The sequence below is a fragment of the Salmo salar genome, chromosome 02 (assembly GCF_965601325.2).
Source record: "Salmo salar chromosome 02, fSalSal1, whole genome shotgun sequence".
NCBI lineage: Eukaryota > Metazoa > Chordata > Actinopteri > Salmoniformes > Salmonidae > Salmo > Salmo salar.
Window position 1 is genome coordinate 42,770,323 of NC_138292.1, and position 14,066 is coordinate 42,784,388.

General features: G+C 45.3%; 1 protein-coding gene across 2 annotated transcripts; it reads right to left on the reverse strand.

The window, feature by feature from the left end:
- Nucleotides 1-292: 292 nt before the first annotated feature.
- On the reverse strand, nt 293-10,809 carry LOC106583290 (protein THEMIS2). Of its 2 annotated transcripts, none has more exons than XM_014167276.3 (6): nt 10,554-10,809; nt 4,385-4,525; nt 3,726-4,154; nt 2,241-3,436; nt 813-927; nt 293-584 (listed from the first exon to the last, which is right to left on the reverse strand). In XM_014167276.3, exons 1-6 carry the CDS (start codon nt 10,657-10,659, stop codon nt 484-486), a joined length of 2,088 nt encoding a protein of 695 aa, XP_014022751.1. In that variant the 5' UTR covers nt 10,660-10,809; the 3' UTR covers nt 293-483. The 2 variants fall into 2 exon arrangements, with proteins under 2 accessions (XP_014022751.1, XP_014022761.1); XM_014167286.3 differs by having other exon boundaries at nt 3,726-4,168.
- Between the last annotated feature and the right edge of the window lie 3,257 nt (nt 10,810-14,066).

A 14,066-nucleotide genomic window follows, 5' to 3' on the forward strand; every position in this document is an offset into this window, starting at 1 on the left:
TATGCGCCAGTAAAGCTTTGTATTGCGAATGAAGATCCCCACTGTTATCACTCCGGCTTTCTGATATTGACCTCCACTCTTTTAACAGTAAGGTCACTGACACTGCCAGACTAGCATCATTGAGTTATTAAATGAGGGTGGAAATTTAGTTACATTTCATAAGTTAGCAGTGTATTTTGTAACTGGACCTTAAACACCAATGGGCTATTATCATAAGCATTTGGGATAATCAGTTGGCAAGTGTTGCTTGTGATTGCAGCAATGTAGAGAAAATGAAAACCAAGTAACAAAATCTGGGTACAATAAGACATTTATCCTGTTTTTGCATAGTCCCATCTCAAAGTATTCACATACAGTGGCTGGCTATCAGTCTGCATAGTTCTGACATTCAGTTGTCTTGCACCCCATAGTCTAGTCTATTTTATGCAATGAGACTTGGTTACTTGAATAGTTAACCTTTTAATAGTAGTTCCTTTGGCTGGTTCAGTAAAGTAAAAAACTGTCCTGTGCTGTTTTCAACATGTCGTCCACTTGCTCATAATCATGGTCGCTGCCCTCATCTGCTTGCACTTCATATTTCGGAGCTGTTGAAAGACAAGTTCATTTTAGGCTTACCGGATAATCTAGGTTTTGTGTGAAGTGGTCACCCAGTGCAAAACCATTTATCTAAACAAAGAATAAAACTACAAATAACAGTAAAATGTTTTATAAAAAGCTACACCAAATGCAGAGCGATGAATGGGATAGTTTTTGGCGTTGACTTCCCTAATGTCATAGCTCACAAGTCATTTCCAATGTAGGACATACTGTACCTTTATTGTTGGGCTTGTGACTTATAGACGTGACGTAAGTGTTTGGCTGAGCCTTTCCTGACTTGATACCTGTCATAGGCTTTCTTGGATTCAGCGGAGGGGCGTCCGTGATAGCCTTCACGACAACAGGAAAATGAAACTACCGTTATATTAGGAAGTGTACATGCTATGTTGAAAAAACAGGAACCACATACTTGCATGGGGCGAGGTTTCTCTGCATAATCAAATAACATTTTCACATGATAACTGATGAGACTACAGTAACATGTGGGGTGTGTTGTGTGTAAATGTTATATAAGACATTGATTGAACAACCCAAGACCCTATTATATGAGGCAGCATTCTAGTCAAATCAAGTCACAGCTTATTCCACTTATTTAAAATGTATTTCACAATATCACAACACACGTTTCCCCAGGTTCTGTGTTGTGGGTATGTGTGTTTATTTCAGGAAATAGCTTCCTGGATTCTAAGAAGCTGATTGGTCGGCCCCATCGCAGATTGGAGCTCTGACCCCTCCCTCTCGTCAGGGGATACAGCTGTCTCTGCAATTACCAACTCCTTCTCCAGCTTGATAAAATCCAGTGTTCCTTTGTTAGAAGAGAGCTTTTTATGTTCTGTGTTGATTGTTGTGGCGGTCAGTAAAGGTTTTGTGGATATTATTTTGTAGCCGCTCCTTCCGAGGTATGTGTATGCCAATAGGATTTTGTGTTTTTGATTATTGAAATTGTTCACTAGGTATTAGTAATTATTTTGTTAAATTTGTTCTTGGGGGGGAGGGGAAGGCACCTTGGGAGTGTTTAGGCAAGAGGCCTGCGGGCATGCATAACCCCTAGTATTGAATCTGTCTATGCACACTAGGTAAGACCTGGGCGGACCACCCCCTGTACTTTGGTTAGCGCGCCAGGTGGTGCTAAAGGTTAGGTAAGTAGTGGAAAGGTAGGAGAGGGAACTAACTTTTACATTCTTTGCTTTGGTTCCGTCCAGCCCCTTTTCCCCACCTTACCGTGTGTAGGAGTAATAAATTCCCTGTAAACTGTATTTTTCTCTGCTTCTGTCATCCTTCCCCGCACCTATGATCACATACTTTTTTCACTCCACGGGGAGTTGAGATGTAGCGGGGTGTTGCGTTCCCTCCAAGAGGCGTGCATAACAACACCTTACAAATACTTTTTAAAAAAAAGTTAAAACAGAAACAGCAGACATAGAGACAGTACAGTGACACAAAAAAAAACAAGACAATTTCACAGCTAAGACAATGAATGTGGGGGCTCCAAGGCAGAGTACAAGGGAAATACATGGGATGCAAGACAGTAGGCAGGACATGTAGGACAGTAAACGAGTCCAGCAAGACAGGAGTGACAACAGGAGATGAGCAGCGCTATATCCTGCCTAGAAAGTACATAAGGTCTGAAAGGAAGAGCTTACCGGAGGCAGAGGAGCAGGGGGCCTGTGAGTCTTTTTGCTATCAAGACTTAGACCACTCAACAGGGAAAGGGTGCCACTTTTGGGTGGACGGCAGGGGGTGTCTGGTTGTGAGGGTGAAGGGGTTGCCTTTGAAGACTTTGAGCCTGACGATGGCTTTGATCTTGACGATGGCTTTGGTGGACGTGGTGGTGGGGGCTCATCTGATGCGGTGAGCTTTTGAAATTCGCAATAGAATGAGTCCGTCACCTCTGTAACTGTCTCCAGGTGATATTCTTGGGCCAAAGGCAAGGGGTCGTTCGTAAAGGACAAAGACATGTTAAGCCAGTGAGTGGGTATCTCAAAGCACCTCTCTGGCTTTCCTGGAAGGCTGGCCTGTACCATGGGCTGTATAGTAGTAGCCTCCAGCCTCAGGGATGAGAACCCCACCAGAGGATCTGTCTCCAGCTCTGCGTCACGGCTTGCCACCTTAACGTCCAACGGCAGAGCGAAGGCCTTGCCCAAGTCCTTCAGGCTGTACTTCTTGTTGTCCGTGAGCTTCTCCACAAAGTGGCTCTGCATGTACAGGGGCAAGTGGACCACCTCGCTCTCCTCCTTCTCTTCATCCTCCTCGTCATCGTCCACTTCTTGGAGACGTCTACATACAAGGACCTCCATGGTCTGGTTATTCTTCTCCTGGCTGGTTCTTCCACCGGGCAACTTCACCTTCTCGCAGCGCAGCACCTCCAGCTGCTCGCCCACACTAAGCGCCAGAAACCCCTCCCTGTCCAGCTCCTCACTGTGCTGCGTCACCCTGACCTTGAGAAACAGTGCCCGGGTCGAGGCGACGTACAGCTCGTACACCGACTCAAACTCGCGGGGCCTCCGCCGCAGGCGTCCCCCGTAGCTCTGCGACACTAGGAAGTACTGGCGGGCATTGCGCCCCTTGATACCCGAAGCCAGAACCATGGCTGAGGAGCCACGCTTGTGAAGGACTAGAGGATGGCCCTTGTATAGTTCAGCCAGCCAGGTACAGCGGAACAGAGGCTGGCCCTCATGGTGCTCCAGTATTTCAGCCATGGTGGGGAAGGCCTCGTCTGGCTGGGCAAATACCTCTGGCAGAGTGAGCGGGGTCACAAATGTCCAGTCTTGGGATTGAGTCGTCACGTCGACTACATCCACCTCCAAGCTGGAGGGGAATTTAACTATGTTCTTCCTCACTGTGAGAAAATTTGAGAAATTATGTTGAAGGGTGTAGACCCACACAGTAAAGTACTAAACTTGATGCTGAGCAGAACACAAAAACTAAGCTGTATGTTCAAAATGTACAATCCTGTAGTGCAATGATTTGTGAAAAAGAAATGCAGGCTACAGCTTGCCAATAGCTTTAATGATGTGCTCCTCAGCCAACACTTCTCTCAATTCTAGATTATAACGTGGTAACTCAGTGTTTTTTTCTTTGGCTAAGGAAGTATGCTGTTGGTTGACTCAGAACCAGGTTCTACTCACAGTGCATGATGGCCTGGACCTGGTATATGGGGCTGAAGACTAGCGATCCCCCGTGCTTGGTCTTCTTGCTGAAGCGAAAGCGCCGGCAACAGAGGTGGGGCGAGGATATGATCTCCTGGAGGGTGTAGGTCTGGTCACTCTCACACTCATCGAACTCCCCACGACAGGAGAAGGGGACTAGCACTTCAGCCAATGCCCCCTGCTGGCCTCTGAATTGACAGCGGACGCAGCTCTCCTCACCCCCGTCTTGCTGCTCGATGTACAGCATGGTCACGGCCATCCCGGCGCCGAGGGTGAAATTCTCGAAAGTCAGCTCACATCGGCTGGTGAAGGTGAAGGGAAAGCAGGTGTCCAGGCCTACAGGCCTCAGGCTCACCATCTCCTCCACTGTGCTGTATGGCATCTCCTCTGGAACCAGCTTGAACAGATCTGAGAGGGAGAGTCTGCAATGAGCCCATGAATAACACAGCATTGATCAAGGGATTTTATTAGAATTGATTAAACATATTATCATGGTTAATAAAGAATTGGGGGCTCACTTACATAGAATTACTACAACTGCCATTCTTGGTAGAGTCAATCATCTTTGCTAGGTGGACCAGAGGTTTTTCTATTTCTAGCCCTGGCTAAGCGCATTTGTTGAAAACCGTAAGCCTCACCTGCATGGTTGAGGGGCAGCTGAAACTTCTCATTGTTGCTGATGTCCTCACAGCTGACAGACAGGAGCTCGATGTCGATGACCTTCACCAGGTCCCCCGTGGATAGGCACACCTCGTTTCCCGACAGCTCATAAACAGACCCTATAAAGCATCAACACACCACAATTTCAGCTCTGATGACAATGCCATGCAGCAACATGCACGTACAGTACTTGATTATATTTGTTTTTATCAGAGGTGATTACTCAATAATACTGTCCCATTATAAAGCATGCCTGAACGGATGGAAATAGATCTTAATATATACAGTACACAGTATTAACTTCTCTGTTCTAGGAACATCACTCATGAGACTTTGTACACTCATTTTTTCCCCCCATTTCCTTATTTGTCTGCGGCAACATTTCAAGGTGGTCTATTGACTGACCGTGCATCCATATAACCAAGCATATGATCTATTAACCTTTGAACATGTGATATTACATACACTCCTCTATGTATTTATTTAGACTGAAGCAAAACATTTCATGAGGTGACAGTACAGAATGTCACCTTTTGTTTGAGGGTATTTTCATACATATCTGTTTTACTGTTTAGAAAGGAAAGCACTTTATATATCTAGTCCTCCCATTTGAAGGTGTCATACAGTATTTAGACATTCACTTATATGAGTATTGAAGTACTCAAAAATGCGGTATTTTAATCCCATATTCCTAGCACGCAATGACTACATCAAGCTTGTGTCTCTACAAACTTGTTGGATGCATTTGCCGTTTCTTTTCGTTGTGTTTCGGATGATGTTGTGCCCAATAGAAGTCAAATGAAAGTTTATTGGTCGCCTATACAGTTTTCCAGATGTTATTGCAGGTGTAGTAAAACAGTGCAGCAATATCAAGCAATACAATAACAATACGCACATAATCCGAAAGTAAAATGACAAGGAATTAAGACATCAGAACGATTTTCAGAGTCCGGAATATAAATATATACACAACTGTTCCAAAGTTTGGGGTCACTTAGAAATGAGCCTGTAATCGAACACACAAATGCTGATGCTCCAGATACTAAACTAGTCCAAAGAAGGCCAGGTTTATTTCTTCTTTAATCAGCACAACAGTTTTCAGCTGTGCTAACATAATTGCAAAAGTGTTTTCGAATGATCAATTAGCCTTTTAAAATTATAAACTTGGATTAGCTAACACAACGTGACATTGGAACACAGGAGTGATGGTTACTGATAGTGGGCCTCTGTACGCTGTGGCGTACAGCAGGTCAGCCACCAGGGGGAGACTCGTCGAGGCCTGGTGACAGACGGTGTCGTCCTAGTGGGTCTCGTCCAAGTGGGACGAGATTGTCCGCTGTTTGCAACCCTGTGGGGGCACGAGCTGAGGAAGAAGGTACGAGCCGGCCGAAGACAAGAGCGAGAATGATCCATCGCCTGTGCGGCCCGGAAGCATACGGTTGACCAACCTGTTTCTACAGGTCCGGAGTCGGACCTGGGGAACCTAGGGAGGAAGAGCCCAGCCTCCCCCTCCTCGATTTCGAGGGGCCAGTCGAGACACCCGCGGGGGGCCAACTGAGGGGACAATTCGGGACGGCCAGTGGGAGGATCCTAACTTGAAAGCCGCCACAGCCCAAGTGATAGCGGTGGATGGACAGCTACTTCTGGGGGTGAGTGACTGGTGATACCCCCATTTCCAGATCAAGAATAACCTTTTGTATCAGGTGTCGCGCCAACAGGGGGAACTTCAAGAGGTATTGTTGCTGCCCCGACGGTACGTGGGAACCGTTCTTCAGCTGGCCCACACCCACCTGTTGGGGGTGCACCTGGGAATTTAGAAGACCCAGGAACGGGTTGCCGCCCGGTTCCACTGGCCCAGGATGAGGAGGGCTGTGGAAGACTACTGTCGCAGCTGCCCGGAGTGTCAAATGACTGCCCCAAAGGCCCAGGCGGTGCTGGGCGTGCTCAGACAAGCCGGGTTGACCGCGAACCCCACGAAATGCAAACTAGGTTTCGAGGAGGGCCTTTCCCAATCGGTCGATGAGCTCGTCCACCCTCGGCATGGGGTAGGCATTGAATGAGCTTATTTCGTTCACACACCGGAAATCATTACAGAAGCGGAGGCTACCGTCCGGTTTGGGCACCAACACGATGGGGCTGCACCATGCACTGTGAGACTCTTCAATGACCCCCATCCTCAGCACAGCCTCCACTTCTTGTTTCACAGTCTTCCATCGGGCTTCCGGAATCCGATATGGCCTCTTTCGTACCGTTTCCCCGGGCTGGGTACGGATGTGGTGTTCAATGAGGGTCGTGCGGCCCGGCTTCTCGGAGAACACTGCCGTGTTCCGATCAACAAGCTCCCTGAGCTCTTGCTTCTGGGCCGGGTCGAGGTCCTTCTTGCTCGGGACCACCACTGGTACCGTTGGCGTCCTTGGTCCCGACCATAACACGGCCAAGGCTGTCCTCTTGTGCCACTTCTTCAACAGGTTCACATGGTAAATCTGTTGAGGTTTCCGTCTTTCCGATTGCCGTACGCGTTAATTGACAAGTCCCAGCTTCTCGATCACCTCGTATGGCCCGTGTAATGTTGCCAGGAACTTACTTTCTGCCATGGGGATTAAGACCAACACCCTGTCTCCCACCTGGAATTCTCGGGGCTGGCCTCCCGAATTGTAGACCTGGTCTTGGGCGCGTTGGGCCTTCTCCATATGTTCCCTCATGACTGGCCATACGGCTGTCATCCACTCCCTCATCGTCTCCACGTGCTCTACCACGCTGTGTAATGGGGTCAGTTGGGCTACCCACACCTCCTGGCGAGGTCCAATAGGTCGCGTAACCTCCTCCCATAGAGGAGTTCGAAAGGGGAAAACCCCGTGGAGGACTGGGGTACTTCTCGGCTTGAGAACATTAGGTGGGGTAGTAGCTGGTCACAGTTTTTCCCGTCCTGCTCGATGACCTTCCGCAGCATTTGCTTGAGCGTTTTATTGAAGCGCTCAACGAGCCCATCCGTCTGCGGGTGAAAAACCGAGGTCCAGATCTGCTTGATCTGCAGGACGGCACACAACTCTTTCATTAGGCGGGACATAATCAGGAAGGTGGGCGGGGAAGGAACAAATTAAATTAACAACTGGTTCTCTCAGGTCAGCCAATCACTAACCTCCCTGGACACAACAGCCATCCCTGATTTAAAAAAAATAAAAAATTATGTTCCCTGCAGCCTCTCCCAGATATCCAGCCCTTGGAGAACAACGTATGTGTGATCAAAACCAACAAAGCCCCTGGCCCCTACAGTGTGCCACAGCAGATCCTATGAGAATTTGCCTGCGAGTTGAGTCAACCCATCAGTGACATCCTCAAAACATAATTCTAGTGAGGTGAATTCCTCTTCCAGTGGAAAGAAGCCACGGTCGTGCTCATCCCCACCAGCTACTGCCTATATCCCTGACACCACAACTATCAAAAGTTCTTGTGACCTTCGCTGCCACCTGGATGAAGGAAGACATAAAACCCAACATAGACCCCAGACAGTTTGGAAGCAGACCCCAAAGACCATTGACTTACGCTCTCGTTAGCGTTTTGGACTATACAAACAGTCATACATCCCATCCACCATAACCACCCTCATCACCACTCACTTCTCCAAGGCATTTGACAAAATCGACCACACCATCGCCATTGAACGGCTGATGCAACTGGATGTCAGGCCTGCCCTCACAGCATGGCTCGTCAGTTTTGTGAACAACACTCTGGCAGGAGCTGAAGGGAGGTGTGGCTCAAGGAACTCCTCTGTGTCCTCTCATCTTCCTTGCAGTCATAGACGGTGCAGCCCGGGATGTTGAGAGTAGGTGGAAGTACGTTGATGATTTCAGTCTGGCCCACACATGCACAATGGGAAAAATCTGCACACCAAAGCAGGCCCTGGACCGCCTTGACTCATTGGTTAAGGCAAGACAAATGTCACTGAACTCTGCCAGGTGCAAGGTCCTATCAGTGGCCCTCACTAGAAATCCACCTGTCCCATGCCCTCTCCAGTTCGAGGGGCAGGGCTGCATAGGAGCTCAAAGTATCTAATAGTGTGAAGATTCTAGGGTTAACGTTACAGAAGGATTTACAATGGGGTAAGCAGGTTGTTACAGTTTTTTTCAAATGCTTTGGTGCATTTTTTACAAGTATGTGGTACATTTTCACAACACTTAGTACAAACTCAAAACAGTGTGGCAGATGACAGGGAGAGGAGAGGGGAGTGGTTATTGAGGGGAGATATATTGCATTCCGCTTTTAATATGATAGTCTTATTTGTTAATATACCTTAAACTATTACTTAACCCAACTGTTCTTATTCGATAATCACTTAACCTTTTTGTAAACCTATAGATTTTAAACTGGTTTGTCTACCATATACAGATTTGGAGAACTACAGAATTCCAATGTATGTTTGTAAAATGTAAACATATAAAGTATGATGTACACTGAGTGTACAAAACATGAAGGAAACCTGCTTTTCCATGATCTAGACTGACCAGGTGAATCCAAGTGAAAGCTATGATCCCTTATTGATGTCACTTGTTAAATCCACTTCGGTGTAAGGAGACAGGTTAAAGAAGGATTTTTAAGCCTTGAGGCAATTGAGACATGGATTGTGTATGTGTGCCATTCAGAGGGTGAATCGGCAAGACAAAATATTGAAATGTCTTTAAACGGGGTATGGTAATAGGTGCTAGGCACACCGGTGTGTGTCAAGAACTGCAATACTGCTGGGTTTTTCACACTCAACAGTTTCCCATATGTATCAAGAACGGTCCGAGGACAGACGCTACGCGCTTCAGCACTGGGCGGTCCCGTTTTGTGAGGTTGTGTGGCCTACCACTCCGCAGCTGAGCCGATGTTGCTCCTACATGTTTCCACTTCACAATGACAGCGTTTACAGTTGACTAGGGCAGAAATTTGACGAACTGACTTGTTGGAAAGGTGGCATCCTATGACGGTGTCACGGAGCTCTTCAGTAAGGCCATTCTACTGCTAATGTTTGTCTTTGGCGATTGCATGGCTGTGTGCTCAATTTTATACACCTGTTAGCAACGGGTATGGCTGAAATAGCCGAATCCACTAATTTGAATTGGTGTCCACATACATTTGTATATATAGTGTATCTTGCATTTTTTGCTATAGGATCAACTGGTTGTTAAAACAACTAAATTGAGAATGTATCATGATGTTGAGTTTTGGTGATTAAACCAATGTTTTCATGATATTTCACAGTAAACTTATATTTTGGCTGAATGGTTGTGTGGTGAAAGATGTTTCCAAACAAAATGAATGTACAATGAAAGGTTTTGAATGTAAGACTGGCTGTGTTAACAAGTGTTTCCAGTTTGGAGTTTTGAAAATAGCAACAAATCGATTGAAAAGCAATGTAAAACTCAATGTTTTATTTTAGCAAAGTTGGAAGATAATGTTTGTAAGAAGGCCATTGTAGGCCAAAATGTAATCTTTTAACTTTGCTAAAATAAAACATAGAGTTTTTAATGGTGAGCTTTTCTTTCTATGATGATCACATTTTTTGGTTGCACCGTTGGTTAAGCGCTCGCCACTTATTTTCACATCAGTCTAGACCTATGTCAGGCTTGGATTCGCAATACCAAAACGATTCATTCACGATTATCCATAATCCTGGTAGCATCCACATTAATATAGAAGTGTTCAGAAACATATGGTACTCTTATTTACAATAAAAGTGACTCCAAAATGACACGATACATCATTTACTATTCATTTCTACTGGGCACAACATAATCTGAAACACAGCCAAAGAAAACTGCAAATGCATGCTAGGACTATTTAATCTAATACTACACCTTTGACTACTTTAATACACATATCTGTTTTACCATTTAGAAATTACAGTATCTAGTCCCTCCATTTGAAGGTGTCATTATTTGGACAAATGTAATTATATGAAAATACCCTCAGTTGTAAATACGACATTCTGTACTGTTGCCTAATTATGAGACTTTTGTTCTACTTCTGTTTGTGTATGTCAGAATTGAGTATAAAAAAACTGCCACTGACTGTTAATCGGTAAGCTTGTCTGTCTCATTTCAGGCAATGCAAAAATAAGTTTGCCCACACATGGAGTTCATGAAAGAAAGTATGAAAAAGTCCTACCTTGAAAGTATACACCAGAGCAAACCTGTAGAATCCGTGGCAGACAAGTTTGATCCAAGGATGCAATTAATTCTTGCAGGGACATAACTACTTCAGTGCCTGCCATCACTGCAGTGCAGAACCCGATGTTGTGCTGTCTAGGCTCAACTGTGGTTCCATGAGAGGTGCCACTGATCTAACAGTTGAAAGCAACGATTGTATGAGGAAGTAGGCAACCAGATATTTTCAAGTAAAATTAACCCCTGCCCTGTGATACTAGCTTGTGTTGCCAATAAAGATAGGTGAACTTGGCTTTTACTTCTTTATTGTTTGCTTATTTTATGTTTTATGTTTACTATGGAAAATTGATGGTTCCTAGCAGTACAGCATTGCATTGTGGATTTTTTTATTCTATTCATGTTGTTCTCTGTATGTGAATATATATATATTTTTTTATAGATTTCTCATTATCAGCAAACTGCTCCTCAGGAATAATAAACATTATATACCTACACCATAGCAGTCCAAAGGTCTAATTAAAATACATTCTGCAAAATTGTATGGTCTGTGATAAATGGGAAGCTACATGAACATGTACCAAAATTAAATGTGTTTCTGCAACTTCCTACAGTTTTCAGTCTATAAATGACATATAAAACAAGGAGGATGTTGCTCTAGTAGTCTATGTTCTTCTGTCCAGTGGCTTTTCAATAAAAAATAGTCTATTCTATTGACTATTCTTGAAGCTATTCAATCTGATTCAAGTGAATGAGCGATAGTGAAAGCTAGGCATAATAACTGCATGCGTTAGTGCGTGTATGTTCACAGTTCATAGTTGCCATTACATTTCAGTAGGTAACCTTTTTTTCTAGGGTCGAATCAAGTCACTGCCTCATTGCCTGCATCCGTAATGGGTCTTCGACCAAACGACCACCCCTCATCACTGTCAAACGCTCCCTAAAACACTTCCGCGAGCAGGCCTATCTAATCGACCTGGCCGGGGTATCCTGGAATGACATTGACCTCATCCCGTCAGTAGATGATGCCTGGCTATTCTTTAAAAGTGCCTTCCTCACCATCTTAAATAAGCATGCCCCACTCAAAAAATGTTGAACTAGGAATAGATATAGTCCTTGGTTCACTCCAGACCTGTCTGCCCTTGACCAGCACAAAAACATCCTGTGGCGTTCTGCATTAGCATTGAATAGCCCCCGTGATATGTAACTTTCAGGGAAGTTAGGAACCAATAGACACAGGCAGTTAGAAAAGCTAAGGCTAGCTTTTTCAAACAGAAATTTGCATCCTGTAGTACTAACTCAAAAAAGTTCTGGGACACTGTAAAGTCCATGGAGAATAAGAGCACCTCCTCCCAGCTGCCCACTGCTCTGAGGCCAGGAAATACTGTTACCACCGATAAATCCACCATAATTGAGAATTTCAATAAGCATTTCTCTACGGCTGGCCATGCTTTCCACCTGGCTACCCCTACCCCGGTCAACTGCCCGGCACCCTCCACAGCAACCCGACAAAGCCCCCACCATTTCTCCTTCACCCAAATCCAGATAGCTGATGTTCTGAAAGAGCTGCAAAATCTGGACCCATACAAATCAGCCGGGCTAGACAATCTGGACCCTCTCTTTCTAAAATGATCTGCCGAAATTGTTGCAACCCCTATTACTAGCCTGTTCAACCTCTCTTTCGTATTGTCTGAGATTCCCAAAGTTTGGAAAGCTGCCGCGGTCATCCCCCTCTTCAAAAGGGGTGACACTCTAGACCCAAACTGCTACAGACCTATATCTATCCTACCCTGTCTTTCTAAGGTCTTCGAAAGCCAAGTTAACAAACAGATTACGACCATTTAGAATCCCACCGTACCTTCTCTGCTATGCAATCTGGTTTCAGAGCTGGTCATGGGTGCACCTCAGCCACGCTCAAGGTCCTAAACATCATCATAACCGCCATCGATAAGAGACATTACTGTGCAGCCGTATTCATCGACCTGGCCAAGGCTTTCGACTCTGTCAATCACCACATTCTTATTGGCAGACTCGACAGCCTTGGTTTCTCAAATGATTGCCTCGCCTGGTTTACCAACTACTTCCCTGATAGAGTTCAGTGTGTTAAATCGGAGGGCCTGTTGTCCGGACCTCTGGCAGTCTCAATGGGTGTGCCACAGGGTTCAATTCTCGGGCCGACTCTCTTCTCTGTATACATCAATGATGTTGCTCTTGCTGCTGGTGATTCTCTGATCCACCTCTACGCAGATGACACCATTCTGTATACTTCTGGCCCCTCTTTGGACACTGTGTTAACTAACCTCCAGACGAGCTTCAATGCCATACAACTCTCCTTCCGTGGCCTCCAACTGCTCTTAAACGCAAGTAAAACTAAATGCATGCTATTCAATCGATCACTGCCCGCACCTGCTCGCCCGTCCAGCATCACTACTCTGGACGGCTCTGACTTAGAATACGTGGACAACTACAAATACCTGGGTGTCTGGTTAGACTGTAAACTCTCCTTCCAGACTCACATTAAGCATCTCCAATTCAAAATTAAATCTAGAATCGGCTTCCTATATCGCAACAAAGCATCCTTCACTCATGCTGCCAAACATACCCTTGTAAAACTGACCATCCTACCGATCCTCGACTTCGGTGATGTCATCTATAAAATAGCCTCCAACACTCTACTCAACAAACTGGATGCAGTCTATCACAGTGCCATCCGTTTTGTCACCAAAGCCCCATACACTACCCACCATTGCGACCTGTACGCTCTCGTTGGTTTGCCCTCGCTTCATACTCGTCGCCAAACCCACTGGCTACAGGTTATCTACAAGTCTCTGCTAGGTAAAGCCCCGCCTTATCTCAGCTCGCTGGTCACCATAGCAGCACCCACTCGTAGCACGCGCTCCTGCAGGTATATCTCACTGGTCACCCCCAAAGCCAATTCCTCCTTTGGTCAATGACTGAAACGAACTGCAAAAATCTCTGAAGCTGGAGACTCATATCTCCCTCACTAGCTTTAAGCACCAGCTGTCAAAGCAGCTCACAGATCACTGCACCTGTATATAGCCCATCTGTAAACAACCCATCTATCGACCTACCTCATCCCCTACTGTATTTATTTATTTATCTTGCTCCTTTGCACCTCAGTATCTCTACTTGCACATTCATCTTCTGCACTACCATTCCAGTGTTTAATTGCTATATTGTAATTACTTCGCCACCATGGCCTATTTATTGCCTTAACTTACCTCATTTGCACTCACTGTATATAGACTTTTTGTTTTCTTTTGTTCTACTGTATTATTGACTGTATGTTTTGTTTATTCCATGTGTAACTCTGTGTTGTTGTATGTGTCGAATTGCTATGCTTTATCTTGGCCAGGTCGCAGTTGCAAATGAGAACTTTTTCTCAACTAGCCTACCTGGTTAAATAAAGGTCAAATAAAATAAAATAAAAATAAAGTCATTGTAGACAATGGAATGTATTACTTTCTTTTCGTCCATTTGGGCAGAGACAGAGAGA

Coding starts and splice junctions, on each gene's coding strand:
- LOC106583290 (XM_014167276.3), bottom strand. CDS start 10,659: ATGGCAGGCACTGAAGTAGTTATGTCCCTGCAAGAATTAATTGCATCC. Junction 3,437..3,725: donor GGTCCAGGCCATCATGCACT/GTGAGTAGAACC, acceptor ATTTTCTCACAG/TGAGGAAGAACATAGTTAAA. Junction 585..812: donor TCACAAGCCCAACAATAAAG/GTACAGTATGTC, acceptor GTCTTTCAACAG/CTCCGAAATATGAAGTGCAA.